The 25427-nt window shown below is 49.1% G+C and overlaps 1 protein-coding gene across 4 annotated transcripts in view; it reads left to right on the top strand.

Moving 5' to 3' along the window:
• The window catches only part of KIAA0232 (KIAA0232 ortholog), a 54396-nt gene extending 29237 nt beyond the window's left edge, over nucleotides 1-25159 (top strand). The window contains exons 5-9 of one of the 4 annotated variants that reach the window (XM_044296112.1): nucleotides 1965-2046; nucleotides 2925-6081; nucleotides 19833-19941; nucleotides 20222-20313; nucleotides 22177-25159. In XM_044296112.1, the coding sequence (XP_044152047.1) occupies nucleotides 1965-2046; nucleotides 2925-6081; nucleotides 19833-19941; nucleotides 20222-20313; nucleotides 22177-22353 (3617 nt within the window). In that variant the 3' untranslated portion in view covers nucleotides 22354-25159. Of the gene's footprint in view, nucleotides 1-1964; nucleotides 2047-2924; nucleotides 6082-19832; nucleotides 19942-20221; nucleotides 20318-22176 lie in introns of all 4 variants that reach the window. The other 3 variants (XM_044296121.1, XM_044296131.1, XM_044296138.1) reach the window with 3 other exon arrangements.
• Nucleotides 25160-25427: the final 268 nt, after the last annotated feature.

Below are 25427 nucleotides of genomic sequence, written 5' to 3'. Positions count from 1 at the left end.
CTTTCCTGCCAAAGGTGGTCTCCGCCTTTCACATCAATGAGGACATCGTCCTTCCGTCGCTCTGTCCCTCTCCTTCCCACCCCAGAGAACGGGAACTGCACCGTCTGGATGTGGTCAGGGCGTTGAGGATTTACTTGGAGGTCACCGGGTCCTTTCGGCGCACGGACTCCCTGTTTGTGGTTCCGGAGGGTTCGCGCAAAGGGTTGGCGGTCTCCAAGGTGGCTATTGCCCGTTTCATTAAACTGGCGGTGTCTGAGGCTTATCGAGCCAAGGGCAGACCTCCGCCTTTTGGCGTCACTGCTCATTCCACCAGAGCAGTCGGAGCTTCCTGGGCGCAGAGGCATCGGGCCTCGGCTGAACAGTTGTGCAAAGCAGCCACTTGGTCCTCTCTGCACACTTTCACAAAGTTCTATAGGGTGCATACGCATGCATCAGCGGATGCTGCGTTGGGCCGCCTGGTTTTGCAGGCAGCGGTTTCCTGATGCTCTGGTGGTGTTCCGCCTTGGGTTTGTGGTCCCTCCCTTCTTGGACTGCTCTTGAACGTCCCAAGGTCTGTGTCCCCCAAGGAAAATGGGCGAGAAAAGGAGATTTTTGTATAACTTACCAGTTAAATCTCTTTCTCGCTCTTCCTTGGGGGACACAGCACCCACCCTTCTGTGTTTGGTTACAGGGTTATGGTCTGGCGCCCCGTTGGGTTGCTGGCTGGTTGTTTCCGTTATTGGTTGTTATCCTTTCACTACTTGGACACGCAACTGGTAGCCTCTATCTCCAGGCTGAGGGTATAGCTGATGGAGGAGGGGCTTAACAGTTTTACTTAGTGTCACGCCTCCTAGGGAGCTGAGCTATACCCAAGGTCTGTGTCCCCCAAGGAAGAGCGAGAAAGAGATTTAACTGGTAAGTTATACAAAAATCTCCTTATCTCTCTCTATAATAAATATATATATATCTCTCTCTCTCTATAATAAATATATATATATATCTCTCTCTCTCTCTATAATAAATATATAAATAATCATCTCTATAATAAATATATAAATAATCATCTCTATATATCTAGCTATATAGCCTGGTCTTATTTGAATACTGGCATTCCAAGCTTTCACAGCATTGAGGCTACTTTCACACTAGCGTTCGGAGCGGGTCCGTCTGATGTTTCATCAGACGGATCCGCTCCTATAATGCAGACGTTTGCATCCGTTCAGAACGGATCCGTCTGCATTATAACTTAGAAAAATTTTCTAAGTGTGAAAGTAGCCTGAGCGGATCCGTTCAGACTTTACATTGAAAGTCAATGGGGGACGGATCCGCTTGAAGATTGAGCCATATGGTGTCATCTTCAAGCCCATTGACTTCATCTTCCGTCCCCATTGACTTCCATTATAAGTCGGAACGGATCCGCACGGCCAGGCGGACACCCGAACGCTGCTTGCAGCGTTCAGGTGTCCGCTCACTGAGCGGAGGCTGAGCGCTGGCAGACGGATGCATTCTCAGTGGATCCGCCTCCACTGAGAATGCATTAGGGCCAGACGGCTGCGTTCAGGGCCGCTTGTGAGCCCCTTCAAACGGAGCTCACGAGCGGACACCTGAACGCAGGTGTGAAAGGAGCCTAACTCTACTACATCAGAAGGTACATCTGTTAGAAATCCGTTTGGCAGTGAATGCATCTAAAAGTAAAAGCAGGTGTCACCGCTTTCACTTATGACTTTATGACTTGATTTCTAACAGCTATGTCTCCCGATGCAGTAGAGCTAATGTGCTACTGGTCTTGTTTGAAAGGTTGGAGGTAGTCAAACAAGACTCATATCTATAGCTGAACTGTTTTCTCATAACCATTAAATGGTTGCGAGTTTTTCCACAGCAGAAGCCTATGACAAATGTCTAAGAGTTGGTGGGAGAAATTTTTAAGATATTCTGAGCACCATTGGTTTTCCCTTCTAATCAACTGTATTTATAACCTTTCACAGAAGACAGAAGTAACAAGAAAGTAGATGGATCGCTGTCACCGGAAGCTACTACATCTCCAGCAAGAAAGGATCAGGCAGAAATGTAAGTGCTTGTCCCTACACCCAAGCGTGCATTGCGGGGGTATTAGTTGGAATATAGGTTAAAAGGCATGTGTTAGCGGATTTGTTCCTATGAAACTGGCTGACTTGTTTCACGTGCACTTGTGTTGGTCCCATGTTCATATGTGCCCGCATTGCTGAGAGAAATTATCTTTTAATATATGCAAATGAGCCTTTAGGAGAAACAGGGGCGTTGCCATTACACCTAGATGCTCAATTCTCTCTGTAACTGTCTCTTCTCTGCACTTTGACTTTCGAAGAAGTCAGGGCCAGGCGTATTTGCATATATTAAAACATACATTTTTCTCAGCAATGTGGGCACATATGAACATGGGACCAACACAGATGCCTTCAGCTGCCAAGTGCACATGTAACAGGTCAGCCAGTGTCATAGGTAGAAATCTGCTGAAAGGTGCCTTTTAAAGGGGAGGGTTGTCTACTGTAATGTCTAGTGACAGATGTTAGAACAGCTCAAAAGATAGACTGTGTTTGAGCACTTCTCCTTTTTTGGAGTTTGGAAATCCTATAAGAAGATGCATTAAAAGGGTTTCCAGATACTGATGACCTAGCAGATTGGTGGCTGTGCACTCCCACCATTCAGCTTTATGCACCAGAAACTATACAGGTGATGGATAGCTTCTTCCACAGAGTCATGTTTGGTTCAGGTGTAGTGCAGCTCAGCTACCTATCAGTTTGATGGGAGCTGAGCTGCAGTAGTAGATTCCTATGAGAGGTTAATCAGCTTCCAATTAAATTATATCAATATTTTTATTTATTTTTTGCTGGACATATGAAAAATCTATGAATCAAGAGTCTCTAATTTTTTTGTTTTTTGTTCCCCTCCCCCCTTTTCCATATTAGGTATTATGAAGCTTTTCCACCACTTTCAGAGAAGCCAATTTGCCTGCAAGAAATAATGACCGTATGGAACAAGTCAAAAATCTGCTCTTATTCTAGCTCCTCCTCATCTTCCACTGCCCCACAAACAAGCACCGAAACTCCATCACCAAAGAATTGCCACAGTGAGAGCGAAGCAGTAATGACCAACAAGAACAACGGAGCTTCTAACACTGTACAGGGAAAGAACCAACAGAGGAAAGGCAAGACCGAGAAAGATAAGTTTAGTAATGGCGCAGCTGACGAGAAAACAAATATTTTGAGAAGTGTGAGGCACAAGTCAAACGGAAAGATCCGCCCTCGATCCTGTTCCTCTGGCTCAAGCGAAGCAGGCTCAAGTTCAAGTGGTAATCAGGGCGAAACAAAAACGAGGTTCATCAAAGTAAGGCATAAAGTTAGGGAGGTCCGGAACAAAAAGGGCAAAACTGGTCCTAAGGTTCCACCAAAGAACGGCGAGAGAAAAAATGTGGCGGTAGGCAGCGGAGCTAGATCTGTGAAGCCGCTCTGCAAGAGAGTAAAGCGTCACGTCAAAGATTATGCGTATAAAGAAAAGTATAAGGAAGCAGATGATGTCCTGAAAGAGACAAGAAACAAGACTGAATTCAGAGAGGAGCCATTGTGGTATACAGAGCCGATCACAGAGTACTTTATTCCTCTGAACAGTAAAAGTAAATTGGAAACCACGTATAGAAAAAATCCCAAATGGTATGATGCTTCAGAAGAGATAGAAGAGTTGTCAGAGTTTGTAAAAGATCTTCATCTGAATAACCACAATATCCACGAAACATACCTCGCAGCGGGTACCTTCATCGAGGGGCACTTTGTAGAAATGCCTACAGTCGTAACCGAGACAAGCGATCACACAGGGACCTCAATCTGTTCTCTCCTAGAGGACAATTATTTGGATGATGTTCATCCTGCTGAACTTGCGCACTTCTATGAAGTCAAAATTGATCAATCCATGTTGGATCCAGGTGCCTCAGAGAAAACAAAAGGAGAGAGTCGTATCTTGAATATGATTCGACAAAAAAGCAAAATAAGAAGTGATACGGAGGCTAAATCTTGCAAAGTGTTAGACGATAGGGAGTTGCAAGGGGAGAGTGCAATATGGACAGAATTGACCAGTTCTATTGGTGCTGAAGGCTTGTTCTTGCAAGATCATAGTAAACTAGCTCAATTTTGGGAGTCCTGTTCACCTTCAAGTTCAGCTGATGCAGACGGGGAGAGTTTGGGAGGGGACTCCCCGAGTACATTCTCCCCTTTTTTTGACAGCACAAAGCTCAATACACACATGCACGCTGGCAATCAAGATTTATTTTTGGACGGAAAGAACTCTTATTTTTCAGTGTTTGAAGTGCAATGCAGTAATTCCGTGTTCTCGTTGCCCAGGGAGAGGGTGTTCAATGAGAAAGTTAAAGCCGAGTCTTCTTCCAGCATGAATGGGTTTGGAAAAACTCAGTCGCGATTACTAATATGGACCAAAAACAGTGCCTTTGACGAAAACGAACAGTGTTCGAATCTTTCGACGAGAACATGCAGTCCATGGTCGCATTCGGACGGAACCCGATCAGATACGGAGGCTCTCGGCAATCACCTCGAAGATTACACTCAGTTGAACACAGAAGATGCAACTTACATTATTCCCACAGTTACTTCAAGGTTTCAAGATGAAATCTCTGTTATAAAATCACAAAGCTCGTTCCTAAAGAACAGTGCTGTAGTCGACGAGCCTGTACTGGTATTGGGCAAGAAATCGAAGTTAGAGTCACTCTGCGGCATTCAGCTAGAACACGAAAATGAAGTAATGTCTGACACTACAGAGGTTGATCCTGAAAGCAGCATTCATACACATGGATACAGCTCAGGAGGCATCAAAGACTTGTGGACAAATGTCGAAGAAGATCAGCTGTTTCCTCTCGATGTAAATACATTTAGCTGTCCTGATGTGAACGATACAGAAGAAGCGAACTTTCAAGAGCCCAGCAAGGCTGTTCAAAGATCAGAGTACCATCTTTGGGAAAGTCAAAGGAACCCTGTAGAAAAGCTGGGGTTTCTGGCCTGTGAGTCATCGAAGGTGGATGGCGGAGACTATATGACTCCCTCAAAACCCTGGGATATAAACCATGTGAAAGAGAATTCGTTCATTCTTGGAGGAGTTTATGGAGAGTTTGGAAACTTTAATGGTGAGGATGAATGGGCAGTGGTGCCACAGAGTCCAGCAAAAGCAAGCTTACTGGACTGCACTGCCTCGGATGTTGTTACAATAGCCGGTACTGATGTGTTCATGACGCCAGGGAATAGCACTGCTCCTGGACATCGCCAGCTATGGAGACCGTTTGTTTCTTTTGAAGAAAATGAGCAAAATGGAGATCAAGGCTCAAGCAAGGGTTTTTCTTTTATATTGCATGAGAATCTGCTTGGTACATGTGATAATTTTCCAGAGGAGCCGGGCATGGGCTACTCATTCTCTTCTTTTGAATTAAACAATAGATTTTCTCAAGTTCTTCATGTTGAATGTTCCTTTGAACCTGGAAATCTAGTTGGTAGTCCTAGTTTTAAACCGAAAGCTTTGTGCTCAGATTCAGAGGGCGATATTGGCCATCCAAGGATTTGTGGCGTGGACCGAACACAGTATAGATCAATAAGAATTTCTCCCCGTACTCACTTCCGCCCAATATCTGCATCCGAGCTGTCTCCGGGTGTAGGGAGCGAGTCTGACTGTGAATCGGAAAAAGACGAGCTGGCCGTACCCACTCTTTCCGAAGGTGAGGTGTTTGAAGATCCACAGGATGATCTAAAACCTCTGGAAGAAGATGCTGAAAAGGAAAGTAATTTTTATGGAAAGTCTGAGCTCGAATCTGGAAAGTTTCTCCCTCGGCTGCAGAAGTCGGGCATGGAGAAAAGTGCACAGACTTCTTTGGATAGTCAAGAAGAATCCTGTGCCGTATTGCCTCAGGAGAAACGGGATCGCTTAGACTTTAGGATTATTGAATCGTTTGAAAGTGACGTGATGGACAACTCTAAACAGAGCTGCGAAATGTCTGAGGTGAAAAGTAAAGTGAGTTTTAAGGAAAACCTTAATACTGGATGCAATCCAACATCTGAAGAAGAGTTGGGGGAGGTATGTAGACCAGTTGCAATGAATTACTACGTAACTGTATACTATTCAAAATGATGAAATTTAGACTTTCCCTGGACTGCACATATTATGCTCATTGAGGTGCCTACGCTTTCCAATGAAATGGCTAAATACTTGGATCACTTTATTTTTTTTCTGGTAGTTGCTCCTGTGAGTCAGCTGGATGCCCATGTCAACTCTTTTCAGACACCTACTGGCTTGACAGGTTTTTTCAGGACTTATTGATGAGCTGTCCTTAGAATAGGGCATCAATATCAGCTCTGCAGAGGTCAACCTCCGCCACCTCGGGCATTTATCTGTGTTTATTAGCTGCGGCGACAAGTTCTGCTGCTGCATCTAGTAGAAATAACTGATTGTGGGGAGTGAATGAACATCCCCCATTCTGATATTGATGACTTATCCTCATGCGCACGACCGTATTTTGTATCCGTGCCCAACCTGCCTTTTTTTGCAGATTGCACACAGACCCGTTCATTTCTATGGATCCACACCAAAAAAGGACAGCACACAGATCTCATCTGTGTGCTGCCCACATCCGTGTGTCCATTCTGCAAATTATAGAACATGTTGCAAACAAGAATGGGAATGAGAAAAAAGCTGTTACATGCGGTTGCGATCTGTATTTTATAGAACCGTGGTTTGTGGACCGCAATACAGGCACGGATGTGAGCACAAGGCCTAAGTTCTGAAAAATCCCCTTAAAGCAGTTGTCTGAGATTTAAATGAGGCTGAGCTATAGTACCAGGTGAGGCTACGGTGTTTTAGCAAGTGCCCCCAACCCTTCAGCCTGTTAATCTTTAAATGGGCCACCCATTAAAGGGAACCTGTTGTTAAGATTGACATATACAGCTGATAAATATTCTTACTGTGCACCCTACAATCATATCTAAACGGTCTTTGTCTATGCTTAGACGTATTGTATTCATGTAAAAAAATAAAAACCGCTTTGAAAATGTATGTTGTGATCATGGAGTCATTGGGACTTTGTTCTACCTGAGGGGAGTCACAAATCGTCTCCCTGCTCTCACACCCTCAAAGATCTCCCCACCGCCCTGACATCAGAGCTGGCAGAGCAAAATCTTGCGCAGCCACTGAAGACTTTCATGCACAGCCGCATTATGGCCATGTTCAGTGAGTGCGTTAAGCATATGGCCCTATCGTGGCAGTGCATGAGTCTTCTGCGCCTTCGTGAGATTTTGCTTGGCCGTCGTCTACGTCTGAAAACAAAGAGGTGGTGTTGGAGAGGCAGAGGGTAAGTCGTGGAGAGCGGGGAGGTGACTCCCCTCAGGCAGAACAATGTCCCGATGACTTCATGTGGTACCTGGTTGTGACGTTAGGTATATTTTCAAGTTTTTATTTATATAATTATTATATATTTTTACGTGAATACAATACTTTTGAGCACAGACAGCTTAGAAATTATTTGAGGGTTCACAGTAAGGGTCAATTCACGCGTCCGTAGTGTATTGCGGATCCGCAATACACCTGGCCAGCACCCCCATAGATCTGTCTATTCTCGTCCGCAATAGAATAGGATGTGTTCTATTATTATTATTTTTTTCCAGAGCCGCAGACCGGAAGATCAGGGGTGCGCTCTGGAAATGCGGATGCGAACAGCACACTGTGTGCTCTCTGAATCTATTCCTGCCCCATAGAGAATAAATGGGTCCTCGCCCGTTGCTCAATTTGCTGAACTGATGCGGACCCATTCTACAGACGTGTGAATGGACCCTAAGGATATTTAAAGGGGTTGTCCTGGTTTAGAGCTGAACCGGACATACCCATATTTTCACCCAGGCAGCCCCACTGACAAGAGCATCGGAGCAGTTCATGCTCCAATGCTCTCCTCAATTCAACGCAGGGCAAAGGCATTTTCAGATCTGGTAACCTCCTTAGGGCTGCCAGGCCGAGGCTTCCGCCCAGCAGTGAGCCTGGTGACATCACCGGCACTGATGGGTGGGCTTTAGCGCTGCACTAGCCTGTAAAGCGGCTACGGAAGCGCTAAAGCCCGACCATCGGAGCCGTCACCGAACACACTGCTAGGCGGAAGCCTCCACTCGGCAGTGTGTTATTGTAAGTAAAAAAAAAAAAAAAAAAAAATAATGCTCTTGCCCTGTGCGATCCTGCGCACGGCAAGGGAGAGCATCGGAGCAGAACATCACAGCCAGGGAGAAGGAGACGCCCACGGAGAAAGACTGTCTCCTCCTCATTGCTCTGATACTAAAATTAGCATACCAGGTGGGAGAATACAACGGGGGCCACAGCTGGCGAACGGAGCGGCGCCCAGAAAAAATTATAAGTGCAGTTAGATCCCTGCACTATGCCCTACGTATCCTGATACTTAGTTTATAATGTTTAGACCCATGAAAGGTCCTCTTTAACTAACAAAAGCGCATTATATGAGCAGTTTTTTTGTCATTGATGACAAGTTATGTGCAAAACTGACTTTGTTGATATAGTATAAGTATTGGCGGTGGGCAAACCCCCTTTAAATTCAGTTTAAGGGCTCCTTCAGATGGCCGTATGTTGTCCACAAAAATGCAGATTTTTTTTTTTTGCGGACAGTTCAGCATGTCCGCAAAAAAAGTCTAGCATTTCATATTTCTCGTGAATGGCATTGGGGGACACAGCACCATGGGTATATGCCCAGCTACCACTAGGAGGCTGACACTAGAAAGAAGTGTTGGCTCCACCCATCTGGGCTATACTCACTGCACATGCTGGAGCTAACCAGTTTTTTTCTAGTGTCATAGGAGGCAGACATGACCTGCTCTTTTTTTCTTTGCAGGTCCTGCTGCTTTTTTCTTCCACATGTTCAGCAGGCTGGGGCTCCATAGTGGACTTCCACCATAGTTACACCCCCATCCGCAGTGGATGCCGGCGTTCCCAGGTTCACCTGTTGAGGTGACCGGTTCTTAGGGGCTCATTGGAGGTCACATGCTTGGACACGGCACCTCCCCTGTCTGCCCTTCCCGGCCCTCCGCCCGCCTTGGCCTCTAAATCTAGGTCCTGGCTTCTGCCCGGCCTAGACCGCAGTGCTCCCTAGCCAGCCGCTCGGCTCCCGCCTTCTTCCGGCCCCCATTTCATTCATCCTTGGCAGTCGCTTACCCCCACCTTCCTCAATTTTCCGGCAGCGGCCTCCAGCGCGATTCCCGGGCACGTTCACAAATCGAGGCCCTGGCTTTTTTCCATCCTAATCGGCCGTGATATTCCCGCCCCCTGCCTGTTTCCCGGGCTTCTGGTAGTTACGCCTTTCTGGGGAGGGCTGCAGGCTTTCTGCCTGAGGGCCGGGCCTTTTCTGCTGGAGGCTCCGAGGACAGAGCAGTCTCCTCCATCTTGCTGCACCTCACGAGGTTCAACCTGAGTCCGGCGCACAGTCTTCTTAAGCTGCTGCTGCTTTCTTTGGGACACAGCACCTGGGGTCGCTTCGGCTGGCTGTTTTTTCTTTCTTGCAGGCTCCATCCTAGCCCTAATTTCCTCTGCCAGACAGGACCCAGTCCCCAACCCCCCCTCCTGGGATTGTCACTTATTTTGCTTGCGCTGGCTGCAACCAAAAGATGCTGTGCGGTCAATCTGATCCCACCTGCGCACAGTGCCTTGCTCCCAAGCCGCCTGGCCGCCACTGCTGTGTCAGTCCCCCCTGATTGGTCCACCTCCCTGTCCCAAGCCATAGGGGAACCTTGCCAGTTTCTCCCAATCTATGTTGCAGTCGCTGGATTGCCTGCCGCCCCAAACGCGGCCGCCTCAGTCCCCAGTAGGGAAACTCCCACAGTCGGGGCTCGCACTCACTCTGACACCAGGTCCCGTAAGCGACCTTGTGTGCTCTCAGCTGGGTCCCGCTTATCCTCTGTTTACTTCCTGGATAAGTCTGAGTCCGGCGAAGTCTCCTCTTCTGCCGCTCCTGGGGACACCTCTGACTCCGGATCTGAACAGAGCGCATCTATGTCTGCGGCCATGCAGCATCTCATAAAGGCAGTCAGGGATGCGCTCCGAGTGCAGGAGGGTCCCTCTTCCGCGGCCCAAGAATCCGTGTCATTCCGCCGTTCCAGGCGCCCCGCCTTAGTTTTTCCTAACCATGCAGACCCTCAACGCACTTCTGGCTAAGGAGTGGCGTCCGTCTGACGCCCTTTTCTCGCCCAGTTTCCTTGGGGGACACAGAAGACCTTGGGTATAGCTCATCTCCCTAGGAGGCGTGACACTAAGTTTAAACTGTTAAGCCCCTCCTCCACAGCTATACCCTCAGCCTGGAGAGAGAGACTGCCAGTTTTTGCTTAGTGTCCAAGGAGGCAAGACACTCCCTGCTACTGCAGGGCTGTTTTTCTCCTTGTTTAAAATTTAGTTTTTGCTTTTTCTCTTCTTTTTGTTCCAGATCATCAGGGACAACAGAGTCGCACTAGACCTCTCTGTTGCTCCCGGGGTCGAGCTGCGCCAGTGCCGGTCATCCGCACTGCTGCCTCCCCCACAGAAGGCAAGGTGGACCAGGGCAGCCCAGCTCCCCTGCATCCCGCCAGCGCAAGGGTCGCCTGCACGCCAAGTCCCTCTTCCAGCGTCCTGCCACTACGGTGCCAGTAGCTGAAGGGCGACCCTGCTGGAACGGACCGAGGGTGAAGACGACTGTGGTGAGAGAGTGGCTTCTCCAGCCCTACGTCCCCTCCCTCCCCGGTCTCCTGCGTGACTGACCCCCTCACTGGTAGCCTATCCGAGCAAGTGGCTATTGGGTGGCCCTGCTGGACCTAGGTGGTCCCTGGGTGCTGCAAGGCGGCAATCTGCTCCCTCTCCTCCCCTCCATAGCTGATTGCAGGAAAGAGGGGGCGCTTACCGGTGCGGACGGCATGGGTCCTGGGCGCTGCAAATTTAGTCCAGGCTTCGCGGCCTGCTGGGCCGCACCATCTGGTGCTCCTTCCCGGGCCCTGACTCTTCCTGGCCGCGGGGTGGGCTCCCGCAGCCTGCATTGCATGTGCGAGCTATGCTCCACCTGGGCGCCCGGCCGACCATCGGTCCGGTTGGCCGGACGCCGCAAATTTGGGCCCAGGCATCGCGGCCTCCTGGGCCGCACCTCCGCGCCCCTCTCGGGTCCCTGGTTCTTCCGGCCGCGGGGTGGGCTCCCGCAGCCGGCATCGGCAAGAGCTGTGCTCCAGCAGGCCCCGGCCGGCCGTCGGTGCATTCCGGCCGGCCGTCGGTGCATTCCGGCCGGCCGGGCGCTGCATAGTCTGTTCAGGCTTGCGGCCTGCTGGCACAATTCCGGCGCTCGGGGTGACACCCGCAACCGGTACGAGGGCTCCCGCGGCCGGCTTAGGCCCGGCTGGTACTTTTAATGCTTGCGGCCCGGTCAGCCGGGCGACGCTGAAATTTAGGCCCCGGCTTCACGGCCTACTAGGCCGCAAAATTCGGCCTCTGGAAAAGGGGGGGGGGGGTGGAACTCTCCAAGCGCGAATTCTTCCTGCCCGGAGGTTCCCCCACCCCCAGGGGTTCGCAGCTCCGCCCCCCCCGCCCCCATATGCCTGTTAACCTTTTGGGTACTGGCCGGCTCTTGAGGGCCTGTACGGCCTGTGCCCCTGTATGGTGGCCCCCCTTTCTGCCTCAGGGGGAGTCTGTGATATTAATAAAAAAATAAAAATAAATTATAATTGTGTTTAAATAACTGGTCCTGTGGGCTGCGCAGGACGCGGTAGCCTAATCATTCAGTGCTGCTGTTGTTTGCATGCTGTCTGTCTTTAGGCGGTATGTCGTGCTCCCCGGCTGCGGCGCTGGCCAGGGCATGTTCCCCCTCCCAGGCGTTTTCTTGCTCTCCTGGGATACGGCGCTGGCCAAGTGCATGCAGATTTTTTTTTTTTTTCTGGCCGGAATTCGTCGCCCACCTTGGTTCTGGTGGCTGCAGGTGCATGACCCTCCTTCCTAGGCGGAATACTGCACTCTCCCTGGCTGCAGCCTGGCCTCGTGCATGACCCCCCCTTTTCTAGGCGGACTGCTGCACTCTCACCGGATGCGGTATTGGCCATACGCACGACCCCCTTCCACAGGCGGGACGTTGCATTCACTGGGTTCGCTGCTGGCTATGTGCATGAACCCTTCCATAGGCGGAATACTGCGCTCACCGGATACGGTGCTGGCCATGTGCATAAACCCCTTTTATTAGGAGGTATACTGCGCTTTCCCCGGTTACGGTGCCGGCCTTGTGCGCGTTCCCCTTCCATAGGTGGAACACTGGATTCGCTGCCGGCCATGTGCATGAAGCCTTCCATAGGCGGAATACTGCTCTCTCACCGGATACGGTGCCGGCCTTGTGCGTGTACCCCTTTCTTAGGAGGTACACTGCACTCTCACTGGTTCCATTGCAGGCCATGTGCATAAACACCCCCCCCCCCCTCCCGTGGGCAGTGTGCCGCACTCTCGCTGGATTCGCTGCCGGCCATGGACATGTCTCCTTTCCTCAGGCGATACGTACACTCTCACTGACGGTGCTTGTTCTCTTGACAGTACGTTGCTGGTCCTGTACATGGCCCCATCCACGGCGGCGCTCTCACTGGATGCGATGCTGGCCATGTGCATGACCCCCATTTCTGGGCGGAATACTGCACTCACTGGATGCGTTGCCGGTTCTGAGCATGCCCTCTAACTTGGGTGGAATGCTTGCACTCCCATTGGATACGGTGCTGGTCTTGTGCATGGTCACCCCTTATTCCATGGGCGGCATTTTGCACGCTCACGCGATCCACGACTGTCCTTGTTTGTGTTGTGCTGGACTGGTACACGTTCCTTTTCATTGGCGGAGTGGTGCACTCACGAAATTTGGTGTTGGGTGGATTTTTGCACAATCGCGTGATGATGGTAACCCTGTGCATGCCCCCTTTCACTAAGTGGACCTTCCTGCGTTCTGCTGGATATGTGCGGCCATGGCCATGGCCCCCTTCTGGGCGGAATATAGTATGTCCTACTTTTCCGAAGTGGGTACCGGCCTTGGCATCCTCCCCTTTTTTTGGGCAGGTCTCTGCATTCTTGCCGACTGCAGTGTTGCCAGGTACATTTCCCCCCTTTTTCGGGGCGGACTGTTTGCGTTCCATCGCATGCCGTACTAGTCTTGTGCATGACTACCTTTCGGGTTGCACTTGCTCTTCCGTTGTTACGGTTGGACTCTGGCTGATCCTTCTCTGAGTGACTATTTTTTGCAGTGAGCGGACTTTCTTGTGCGCTCTGTCCATTGTTTGGGCTGTGTATGCTTTCTCCTCCCATAGGTGGGTTGGCCTTCTCACTGCTTACGGGGCTACTCGTGCGTATGCCTCCCTTTCTCCTGAGATATGTTTTTTCTCTTGAGATACGATGCTTGCAGCAAGCCTTGCACTATTCTCTAAAGGGCTCATTTGGTCCTCCTGTGTGAGCCTAAGGTGGTGTTCAACAAACAGCAGATGCATGCCCAATGTATTAAAGGTATATACCTTATATATAAGTAGACGGGCTCTACTTGTTCGCTACTGCACCGAGCTGGGTGGTGCTCATTCCTTTCGTTGGCCTTCCGCCCGGGGTGTGTTCGTGGTCCTTAGCTGCGTACTCTTTCGTCCTCCCACGGCGTTGTTTCCCTGCGCTAGTGGTCACATGGTCGAGAGCGCTGTCTGCAGCGCCCCTCAAATTCTACGTTGGCTCTGGCGGGACTATGGTTCCCTCGCCTACTACCATTTCCTCCCCTTCGGATGCGGTGTGGTATGAGTCCTTCCGGTTGGCACCCTCTGCGCTTCAGTCTGATCTATTATCGGGTTCGGGACGCTCTTCTCGGGAAGGTCACCCGTCTTCTCTTGGGTAATCGCTTGCCCTGGTCCGGTGGACCTCCACCTTGGTGCGAGACGGTGTACAGGGCGTCTCGGTGTAGTGGGGTTTTGCTCTTGAGCTGTCCTGTGGCTTCCCTGTTGGCCATCCCTCCTTCGATTGGAGGGTGTTCTGCCGGCCTCTGGCTCGATTGCCTTTTCTCGCCGGCTCTGTTTGGCTCCTGCTCAGTACAGATCACTCTGATGTGGCTTTTGTGTATCGGCCACGCTTCAGAGGCTGTTCTCTCACTGCCCTCCCCTCTGGGGAGAGCATGGTTGTTCATGTAGATGGTTCCAGTGTTCCTTTTGGCCTCGTACTGTCTCCCTTGCTCACGCTGGCTGTGCTAGCTGTGTGCCTATTTACCGGGTCTACCGCATTCTGTCCTCCCGTTGGGTGCTGATTGCGTTTTTTTCCATTCTGGGCAATGGTTCTACTAGGGACTTACCTCCTCGGTAGCTTGGGAGGACTACCATTCGGGCAAGATTGTCCTTAGATATCCCACACCGGGGCTGTGGAACGTCTTCCTGTGGTGACTACGTCGGCATGGACTTAGCCTGTTTTGTCCTGGCGGTTGCTGGACGGATCCTTCGGTTCCTTCCGTCTGTCCTTCTGCTCCCCCACTCCGGGTGGATGCAGGGCAACGTTGCTTGGGGGCTGACGGGACCAGTTTTGCCGTGTTACTGGTCTGCGCCTGATCTCATTGGGTTTTCACCCGCTTGCCTGGGCGACCCTAGCGGGCTCGCTGGTGTTCGCTCCTGGCCGTGTTTTCGTTCAGGATCTGTTGTGGGTCTTAGGGTTTTTACCGGGGGTTCTGTGGGAAGCTGGGCGTTTCCCCCACTCTGCCTTTCTCTCTCCATGGTTCTGTCTTCTCCAGTCCGATCTGGACCTGGGACTGGGACCGGGACCCTGTTGCTTGGAGTGTCAAGTGTCGGCGCTGTCCTTCCTCTTTCGGTGTTCCCCAGCCCTCTGGGCCTTCTTCCATGGAGCGACTCTTGGGTTCCTTTTGTACTGCCCTCCGGTACCGCCCTGGGATCTACTTGCTGGGTTCCTGGCGCTCCTGTCTTTCCTTTGGAGCCGTTACAGTAGTTCTCTCTGCTCCTTCTGTCCTGTGCGGTTGTGTTTCCGTAGCCATCGTGTCTGATGGGTGCCTGAGTGGTGGCTCTTCTTGTTCCGAGCCTTATTTCTTTCCCCAGGACAGGGCTGTTCTCCATCCCGTCTCTTCTTTCCTTTCGGAGGTGGTGTTTGTCTTTCTGTTCAGCGAGGCATTCGTCCTCCCCTTCCCTCCCCTGGGAACGGACGCTTCAACGTTTGGACGTAGTTTGGGCCTTGCATTTTTCCTTGGAGATCTCCGAATCTTGTCAATGTTCGGTCTCTTGTGTTTCCGGACGGTCCGCGCACAGGGTTGCGGCCTCCAGGGTGGCTTCCTCCGCTTTCTCAGAGTGACTGTTGGTGTGATTGCCGCACCAAGGGCAGGGTTCTGCTTTTGGTGTCACTTGTCACTGTTTGTTCACCTGAGCGGTCGGTGCCCCCTGAGCCGGAGGCATTGGGCTTCGGCCATGCATTTGTGCTAGGCGGTCACTGATCTTCCTTTCACGTCTTGCCGAGCTACAGGGTGCATACTCGGGCTTCAGCGGATGCTGTCTTGGGCCGCCTGGTCTGCAGGTGGCGGGTTTCTTGATGCCTTCGGGTGCCTCGCCTTGGTGCTATGGTCCCTCCCCTCTTGGACTGCTATTGAACGTCCCAAGGTCTTCTGTGTCCCCCAAGGAAACTGGGCTAGAAAACGAGATTTTTGTATAACTTACCAGTAAAATCTCTTTCTCGCTCTTTCCTTGGGGGACACAGCACCCACCCATTCTTTGTTTTTCTCTGCACGGTTTCCAAGTTTGTTTTACCCGTTGGGTAGTTGGCTTGTTGGTTCCACTTGTTGGGCTTTGCCTTTTCTCACTACTTGGACACGCAACTGGCAGTCTCTCTCTCCAGGCTGAGGGTTTAGCTGTGGAGGAGGGGCTTAACAGTTTAAACTTAGTGTCACGCCTCCTAGGGAGATGAGCTATACCCAAGGTCTTCTGTGTCCCCCAAGGAAAGAGCGAGAAAGAGATTTTACTGGTAAGTTATACAAAAATCTCGTTTTTCCCTTTGCAGAGGAGTCAGTCAACCTATGGTCTGAACCACCTCAGGTTGATCCCCAGGTGGCACGCCTGGCCAAGGCGACCACCCTTCCTTTGGCAGATGCAGCTTCCTTGTCGGATCCCTCTGACAAGAGGATCGACTCTTTAGCCAAATCTGTTTTTGTTGCAGCGGGGTCTGCTGTCCGTCCAGCTTTTGCCGCATCTTGGGTGGTTAAGGCCTTCGTTGTCTGGACCAAACAACTCATCCGGTCCTTGCCCCAGGACTCAGCTCAAGGCGAGCTTCCTGTCCTCTCCTCTCAAATTCTCCAGGCCTCCCGGTACCTCTGTAATGCTTCCATGTAATCGGCACGTCGTTCTAGCAGAGTGGCTGCTAACTCCGTGGCTATCCGCTGCACGGTCTGGCTCCGTACCTGCTCGGCAGATGCAGCTTCCAAGAAGGCTCTCATTTCTCTCCCTTTTTCTAGGCGGTAGACTCTTTGGGAAGCGCTTGATGGAACTTATTTCCGAGGCCATGGGGGGTAAAAGTTCTCCTTTCCCCCAAAATCGACCTCATCGCCGTCGGCTTCGCGATCGTGGCATTTTTGTTCCTTTTGGGAATCCTCCTCCCGCTCAGACAAAAAAGGCCCTTCAAGTCCAAGCCCTCCTGGTACGCTAGACCGAAGCCTTCTAAGCCACAGCCCGCAAAGATGACCTCTGCCTGACTGTGCCCCCTCTCCGGTGGGGGGCGCTTGCTCGCCTTTCAAGAAGTCTTGCGGGCGCACTTGGACGACGCTTGGGTTCTGGAGGTCGTTTCCTCCGGTTACTAGATAGAATTTTCAGATCTTTCTTTCTCCCTCTTTCTCTCTTCCAGGGGTTTTACTCTAACCTTTTCACTGTTCCCAAGAAAGACTGGTCGCTCCGTCCTATCCTGCATCTCAAGGCCCTCAACCTGTTTGTCCGAGTCCACAATTTTTGCATGGAGTCCCTCCGGTCGGTGATTGCCTCCCTGGAAGAGGGCGAGTTCCTGTCGTCCATCGACATTCAGGACGCCTATCTCCATTTCCCCTTCCCTTTGAGGTGGGTTCTCTGCATTTTCCATTTGTGGCCCTGCCCTTTGGTCTGGCTTCTGCCCTGAGGGTCTTCACTAAGGTATCGACTCCCCTCATCGCTCTTCTGCGTACATGGGGAGTTGCGGTGATCCCCTACTTGGACGGCCTTCAGGCCCCTTCCCGCGCAGACAATCTGTCCAGCCTCCACATTACTCTTTCGGTTCTGTCAGAGTTCGGGTGGCTGGTGAATTTTCCCAAGTCCTACCTGGTCCCCGGTCAGAGGATGCCCTTCCTGGGCATGATCTTTGACACTCGCCTCAGGCAAATCTTTCTTCCCCAGGTCAAGGTGACGTCTCTCCATTCGGCGGTGGCTCGCCTCTGCGACCCGTCCCCTCTTCTCATCAGGACGTGCATGCGAGTTCTGGGCCTCATGGTGGCCTCCTTCTAGGCAATCCCTTATGCCCAATTGCACACCAGACTTCTCCAGAGGTCCCTACTCTCCTTCAGGTCTCGTCTTCTCGATCACCTGATCCGCCTTTCCCCAGAGCTCAGCCGGGACTTGCGTTGGTGGCTCCTACCTCGCACAGTCTCCCTCGGCAGGTCTTTCCTTCTGCCAGGTTGGCAGGTGATCACCACTGATGCCAGCCTGATGGGCTGTCTTCGGGTCCCTCACAGCCCAGGGGCAGTAGTCATCGAAAGAGTCTTCACTGTCGATCAATGTCCTGGAACTCGGGCCCATTTTCCTTCCTCTCTGCCGCTGGACTCGGCTGCTAGACGGTCTCCCGATCCGGATACAGTCGGACAATTGCATGGCCGTGGCTTACTTCAATCACCAGGGGGGCACCAGAAGCGGGACTGTCCTCAGGGAAGCCATGCGAATCCTGTGGTGAGCGGAAGCTCACGTTGCCGCTCTCTCCGCAGTCTACATCCCCGGGGTCAACAATTGGGCGGCGGACTTTCTCGACCCGGGCCAGTGGTCCCTTCATCCGGAGGTGTTTCTGCACCTGTGCCAACGGTGGGGAACCCCGACGTGGACCTGTTCGCTTCTTGTTTGGACCACAAGATTCCGGCTTATGTCGCCAGGTCTCGGGACCTTCAGGCTCTGGCAGTGGATGCTCTGGTTTTTCCTTGATCTCAGTTCAGCCTCCTTTACCTCTTCCCTTCTTTTCTGCTTCTTCCCCGGGTACTTAAACGCGTAAAGGAGGCTCTGGTCCCGGCGATCCTGGTTGGCCCCGCAGAGCGTGGTATGCAGACAAGGGTCTTCGACTGGCCTCTCTCTTAAAGATCATATTTCGGCCCTGTCCATTCTTTTCCAGAGGTCTCGGGCTTCCCGTCCTCAGGTGAAGACTTTTCTCCAGGGGGTCGCTCACCGTGCTTCCCCCTTTCGTCCTCCTGTAGAGCCATGGGACTTGACCCTTGTCCTTGACGCTCTTCAGTCTTCTCCTTTCGAGCCACTGAAGGATGTCTATCTTTCCTTTGTTTCATTTAAGGTTGCCTTCCTTGGGGCGATTACCTCTATCCACAGGGTCTGAGCTTGCTGCGCTTTCTTGCAAGTGTTCCACCAGGACAAAGCGGTCCTTCGTCCGGTTCCCTCTGTTCTCCCCAAGGTGGTGTCCTCATTCCATATTAATGAAGAGATTGTCCTTCCTTCTTTCTGTCCTAATCCCGCTCATCCCATGGAGAGATCTGGATGTCGTTCGGGCGCTCCGCCTGTATCTTCAGTTAACTGAGTCTTTCAGGCGTTCCGACCCCCTTTTTTGTTGTTCCCGACGGACCTCGTAAGGGTCTGCAAGCTTCCAAAGCCGCCTCCCGTTTGATTCGGTCGGCTGTCAGGGAGGCCTATGTTGCGAGGGGTCCGGGTTCCCCCCTTTCGGTTGAGCGCTCACTCCACTAGGGCGGTCGGGGCCTCTTGGGCGGTTCGGCATCAGGCTTCTGCTCCCCAGGCTTGCAAGGCCGCCACCTGGGCTTTGTTTCATACCTTTTCGAAGTTCTATCAGATCCATTCCTTGGCCTCTGTTGATGCCAGCTTGGGTCGCAAGGTTCTACAAGCAGCTGTGTGTTAGGTGACTTGCATGGCTGTTTCTTCCCTCCCTCGTGGACTGCTTTTGGACGTTCCATGGTGCTGTGTCCCCCAATGCCATTCACGAGAAAAAAAAATTTGGGTACTCTGCGTAAAATCCTTTTCTCGTAGGATGCATTGGGGGACACAGATTCCGCCCTCTTTGGTTATTTCTTGACTTCTGGGTTTTTTCCGAGGGGTTTTTGTTCTCGTCCTACCTCTGGTTTAGGACATGTTGGCTTCTTTTTGTTCGGTTGTTGCTCCTACTGCTTTTTTGACTAACTGGTTAGCTCCAGCATGTGCAGTGGGTGTAGCCCAGATGGGTGGAGCAAACACTTTTCTTTCTAGTGGCAGCTGGGCATATACCCATGGTGCTGTGTCAACCAATGCATCCTACAAGAAAAGGATTTTTTGGTGAGTACAAAAATCATTTTTTTTTTTTTTTTTTGCGGACCCATAGAACTCAATGGGGCCACGTTCTGATTTTCTCTGACAAGTAAAGGACATATTTAATTTGTTTTGCGGAGCCGTGGAATGGACGAAAAGGGCCCAATAGCAGTGAATAGGTCAGCAAAATGGCATACGGCTGTCTGAATGAGCCCTAAGGGAACTGCTCTCTGTCTGGGCTTTACTGCTGTATCATGGCCACCAGAAATCAGCCAAACTATTTAAGAAAAAAAAACGGTTTTTCATTTTTTTTTTTTATTATTTTTTTTACAGTTTTCTCCTCTGAGCATCAACCTACAGGGAGTAAATGCTGTTAATGAAAAGCAGTGCTGGTGGCAGAAGGCACTGTACTCCCCGTTAATTTCTGGATCCTGTTGTGACCGTAAGGAAACTGTTAAACTTGCTAATTGCTGTTGTGACTGGTGCGAGATGGTAGGAGGCCATGGGTGTATTCAGGCCATTAAACCTTGTGATCAGACACAAGAGTAGCACTTTATCACTGTTATCTCTGCCTTGTAGAGATTTCTTGTTGCCTTTAGACTCTCCATTTCAGCTCTTCAAATAACACATAAGGAGATATTAGCCAAAGTGTAATTAAGTGTTTTCTGAGTCGGTTGAATTTGGCATTTTAAATAAATTATTAATGCTGTCCTTTTACACAGCTCTCTACGCAGATGCGAAGAAAGAAAGTGGCGATAATACAGGTGGGAAGGACCTTCCCTACGCTAGTTGGCATCCTCTCGAGATTGAGAAAGTAGGTAATGTTGTTTTCCAGATTTTGTGATCCCTATCTTGTGTATGCCCAACCTTTTTATATAGGTGCCAAGTAAGGGTGCATTTACACTAACAGATTTTCTGACCATTCATCATTTACACACACAGATCTTTTATTATACACACTAACTATTGGTCTGATTGGACAGATATTGGTCAGATAACCTGTTGGTATAAAAGCACCTTAGACCTGTAAGAGGATGTTATAACAAAAAAAGTCAAGTCGATCAAGATGGGAGCTGTATCATCTGAATGTGCTTCCTTCGGGGCTGCAAATAAGGGGTAGGAACATTTTCTGCCAGGGGTTAAGCCAAATGGTGCAGACGTTCTCTGTCGCAGTTGGCAACGGGCTGGCTGCACCATTTGGTTTTACCCTAAACATCCACAGCTACCCAATGCCTGTATTTGGCCATGTATATCATCGGCAAGAAGTATTTCTTGCAGCCTGACATTGATGATCACAAGTGTCGTAAACCGCTGCCTTTAATACAGGACAGCTTTTAGATGCTGTGTAAGCGTCGCCAAACCTTTTTCCTGCTAGTGAAATGTAGTAATACATGATATGACAAGCATTCAAATGAATGGCTGCCTATATAATGAAAGTAGAGGCTAGGTCCTCCAGATTGGAAGCCACTCTTACAGAGGTCACAGAGGAAGGGCCCGAGCAGAACACCTCAGTTGTGGTCTAACCCACTGCTGATGTGCTGCAACAGTCCTTGTTTATCCAGGTACAGCGCTGAGTATCTGTTACCGCAGCTCCTCATGTTAAAAGTGAGCTGCTGTATCGGGCACAGCCGCACTGGTGTGAATGGTGGAATAAATAAATCATTTGGTCATATGGAGGAAAAAAAGGGTTTCTGTTCCCCTCCACAAAACTTTTACTTAATGGTTGGGCTAAAGATCAAAGGGGCCTGTTACCACCAACTTGCCATTATGCAGCTGGGGTTTACAGTCCCAGGCCTGCCCATAGCATCTCATCTGTCCACCCCAAAGGATAGTAAATGAGAATCCAGGATTATCTGCAGCAGCACTGGTGCATGCGTACAGTGCTGTATATCTGGCACTAAAACAAGGCCTGCTTTAGACCAGTGTTCCTCGACTCCAGTCCTCAGGGCCCCCCTACCAGTCATGGTTTGGGAATATCCCACAGAATGGATACCTGAGGTTCTGATGCACTGACACTAATTATATCACCTGCTCAATACTCAGGAAACCCTGAAAACATGACCGTTGGGTGGCCCCTGAGGACCACCGTTGAGGAACACTGCTTTAGACAGCTCCCAATGCCACTGCACCCGGCACGCTGGTGATTTAATAGCCCCCTTTTAAAGAGGACCTTTCACCAGAATAAAACTTCTAAACTAACTATACAGGCATGTAGAGCGGCGCCCAGGGACCCCCCTGCACTTACTGTTATCCCTGGGCGCCGCTCCGTTCTCCTGTTATTGCCTCCGGTATCTTCATAGTTAGGCTCCACCCAGGGGAACCTGCCGTCGACTCATTCTCCCATGCTGTAGCGCTGGCCAATCGCAGCGCTCAGCTCATAGCCTGAGAGAGAAAAAAGCCTCTCGGGCTATGAGCTGAGCGCTGTGATTGGCCAGCGCTGCAGCATGGGAGAAGGTGGAGCCTAACTATGAAGATACCCGGAGGCAATAACGGGAGAACGGAGCGGCGCCCAGGTATAACGTTAAGTGCAGGGGGATCCCTGGGCGCCGCTCTACATGCCCGTATAGTTAGTTTAGAAGTTTTTTATTCTGGTGAATAGTCCTCTTTAAGTGTACATATTATTAAAAAATTTAACCCTATGCTCATTAAACCATACCCTTATTTATTTTACTTGTAGACATCTGCATGTAACCAAGCGAAAATTACCATTGGATTCAGTGGTGCGGTAACATCCAGTTGCTTCAGGAAGATCATCTATTCGAGCGACAGTTCAAGCTCTGACACTGCTTCTGAAGGAGGACACGAATGGGCCGATATATGCCGAGAGGAGCTTTTTTCTCGCACTCAGCTGTGAACGAACATCTTTAGTTGACCCGAGTGTTAAGGAGAGAGAACTAGCCCTCATCTGTCCGTCTCCTCTACACCCTGTAGCGCTGGACCTCTTTAGTTACCACTTTAGATATTTGTGTGCTTTCTTTTTTTTCTTTTTTTTTTTTTTCTTGCAGTTTAGTTAGGGTAACAATCTCCTCAGTTTTTTCTTTTTTCCTTAGTTTTCTGACAAGCTGTTATACTTAGTATAGGTAGATTAAATTATGTTGTCAGATGAAGAATGGATGTGTTTGTAGAAATCCTGCATCCAGTTTGCATACTCTCCTTTAAGATGATTTTTATTTTTTCCACTTTTTTTTCTTTTACTTAGTAGTAGTTGGATTTCCAAATGTCGTAGATCCTTACAGCTACTTCTGCCGTTCAGAGACTTCGGGAGTCTTTGGCAATTATTCTCTTAAATTCTAGGAGAGAAAACATGTAACACTGTAATCAGTCAGTGCCTTTCTGAATGCAGGAGAGTAGCATGAATGACTTGCCCAGTCTTCATTTGAAAACATATATTTAAACAAAAAAAGAAAAATATAAAAAAAATTGAAAAAAGTATAAGTAGAAGCAATGAGATTGTGCTTAGAGACTTACAGAATACTGTGTTTTCTATCCTATGATATTTTGCTCCAGCTAACGGAGGAGAAAATTATTTGATATTCTTGCTAATGGCAGGAGCCCAAGGTGGTTTGAAAAGTTTTTGTGCATGGGAAAGAGAGTGCGCGCATCACGGATCCATATTTTATTTTTTTCCATTTCCCCATTTACAGTTAAGTGGCAAATTATGTTTTTGTGACCTATTAAAAAAACATAAAAGAATGATAAATCCTGAATACTAGACCACCTTTTCATAACCACAATGTGGGTTTCTTTTGGATCTGGGAACCAAAGGTCACAAAGTAGCAATTGCTATAGTGGCCCTTTTGGGTTATTCATAACCGAGGTTGGGAGCATTTCGAATGGCCACAATCCAAGACCATTAAGGGTCAAGTTAAGGTAGCCATACAAGTTCCCAGAGATGTCAATGCTCGGCTCCACTGAGCGTGCATGTATTCTGAAAGGGAGAGCACGAGGCCACCAGATGCCTCGGGATCGGGCGTGTTGAAATCCAACAACACGATCCTTCTTTTCTGTATATGGCCGCCTTCAGATGCTAATGGCATCCCAGTATACAGACGGTAAGTGGAAATGCTCAGCTTTTCCCATGTACTATGACTTGGCATGAAAACCTTGTGCCTGTTGCCATTTTTTTTTTTTTTTGTGTGTTCTTGTCACTGTTATTTAGTCTTTAGTAGCGTAAAAATGTTGTACTTGGGAAGGATGTAATGGGCAAGTATGTGCGTGCAATGGTGAATAACATGTTTTGGGGGTTTCTTTTTTTTTTTTCCAAGCGTGGCTGAAATAATGATTGATCCATGTGTAATTTGTGAAACTCTGCACAGTGTCAGTGTAATTGTTCAGATTTTTCAGACTCTTTGTGCTTCTAACATTGTTACGCAGATTGTTAAAGCACAGTAAGAGCAATATTTGAAAAAAACATACAATTTACCAAAAGCAAAACCTTAACAATAAAAAAAGCATGCTTAGAACACCAGGAAATGCAAAAAGTTTTCCATTGCTTTGGGACAATGGCGTAACCATAAAGGCAATACAAATTGTGGATTGAACAGTATTTGAAATTGTGACAAAGAAAGTACGTTTGGTTTGTGTTCCCCTGTCCCCTCCCAACCCCACATCCATATGAAGAACAAAAATGAAGAAATACTTTTAGAACATTGATGTCTTCTAAGGTCAGGTTTGCAGCTTGCAAAAGTGGGAACAGAACCCGAACAGAAAGTTTTGGAGTTTTTTTTTTTTTCATGGTTTTGCTGAAAAGGTGTGAACCTGAGCTGATGGATTCTGTTCCCTTCTCCTTTTTGTTTTTATAAAAATTCAATATAAAATGATTATACAAGTGTTAAACACAGTTTGGATCGTCACCTTTTAACCACCTCAGCTGAGCCTGTTTCATATATCACATTGTGATATAACTTGGATTTCTAGCCTCCTACCCTCCTCCTGGTGGTGCATTTGCACCATTTTTGACCATATTGCGTGTAATAGGATTTTTTTCTTCAGACTTGGAATTCCTGGAGCTTCCAGAAAGGGTTATATAAAACCTGCACTGAAAATAGTGACACGAAAGCCTGGCACCGTCGATGCCAGGTGCACCTTTGAGCGCCTGCAGCAACCGAGGGCTCAGCTACATCAAAGTCATCAGTTGTACATTTACCATTGATGCTCATCCCGCACCTTGTCCTACATTACATAGCTCCTTCCCAATAGGTAGTAAGCAGTCTGTTCTTAGCACAGTGCCGGTTCAGCTCCTTCAGAGACTGAGGTGACACTTAAGACCAAGGCAATAATTCATAATTTCTGTTTCCTCACCTTATCTTCATTTTGTAACTTGGAGTTATGTATGTTCCTTCTCCACCCTCCACCCAACCTTCAGACATTTCTCTTTTTTTCTCTTTCTGTAATTTTTCTTCTTTGTTTAAAGTTGGCAAAACGCTGAACGCACTGTGGTATGAAGCGCGTTGCATATCCATCGCACTGAAAATATGTTTCCCATTTCCAGGCTAAGATTCTGTTTTTACATTTTCTTTTTCTGTGTTTTTTATTTATTTTTTTTGTTTTTCTTCTCCCTCAAGTGGTTGTATTGTTCTGATTTTTTCATGTACACCAAGAGTAACTTTTTTGTTTTCTTGTGAACTTACTTAACACCCAATAAAGAGACAAAAAAAAATGATCTGAGTTAGTGTGGATCACTATTTGAACAGGTTCATTGTATTGCATAAAGTATGACACATATAGTGTAGTATGTTGTTCTTTCAAAGTGGTTCTTCAAGACTCAAAAATTGCTATTGGCCATCTTTGCGGATTTCCAACCTTGGGTAACATTTATTTGCCATTGAAAACTAGATATTACATGGGGCTGGATAGTGTTTTGAACTTATGACACTGTCACTCTTACACTTCGCCCTCTTTCACACGACCGTTGTTTTTTTCGTTTAC

The sequence above is a fragment of the Bufo gargarizans genome, chromosome 1, assembly GCF_014858855.1.
Source record: "Bufo gargarizans isolate SCDJY-AF-19 chromosome 1, ASM1485885v1, whole genome shotgun sequence".
Lineage (NCBI taxonomy): Eukaryota > Metazoa > Chordata > Amphibia > Anura > Bufonidae > Bufo > Bufo gargarizans.
This window is presented reverse-complemented; position numbering and strand designations above follow the sequence as displayed.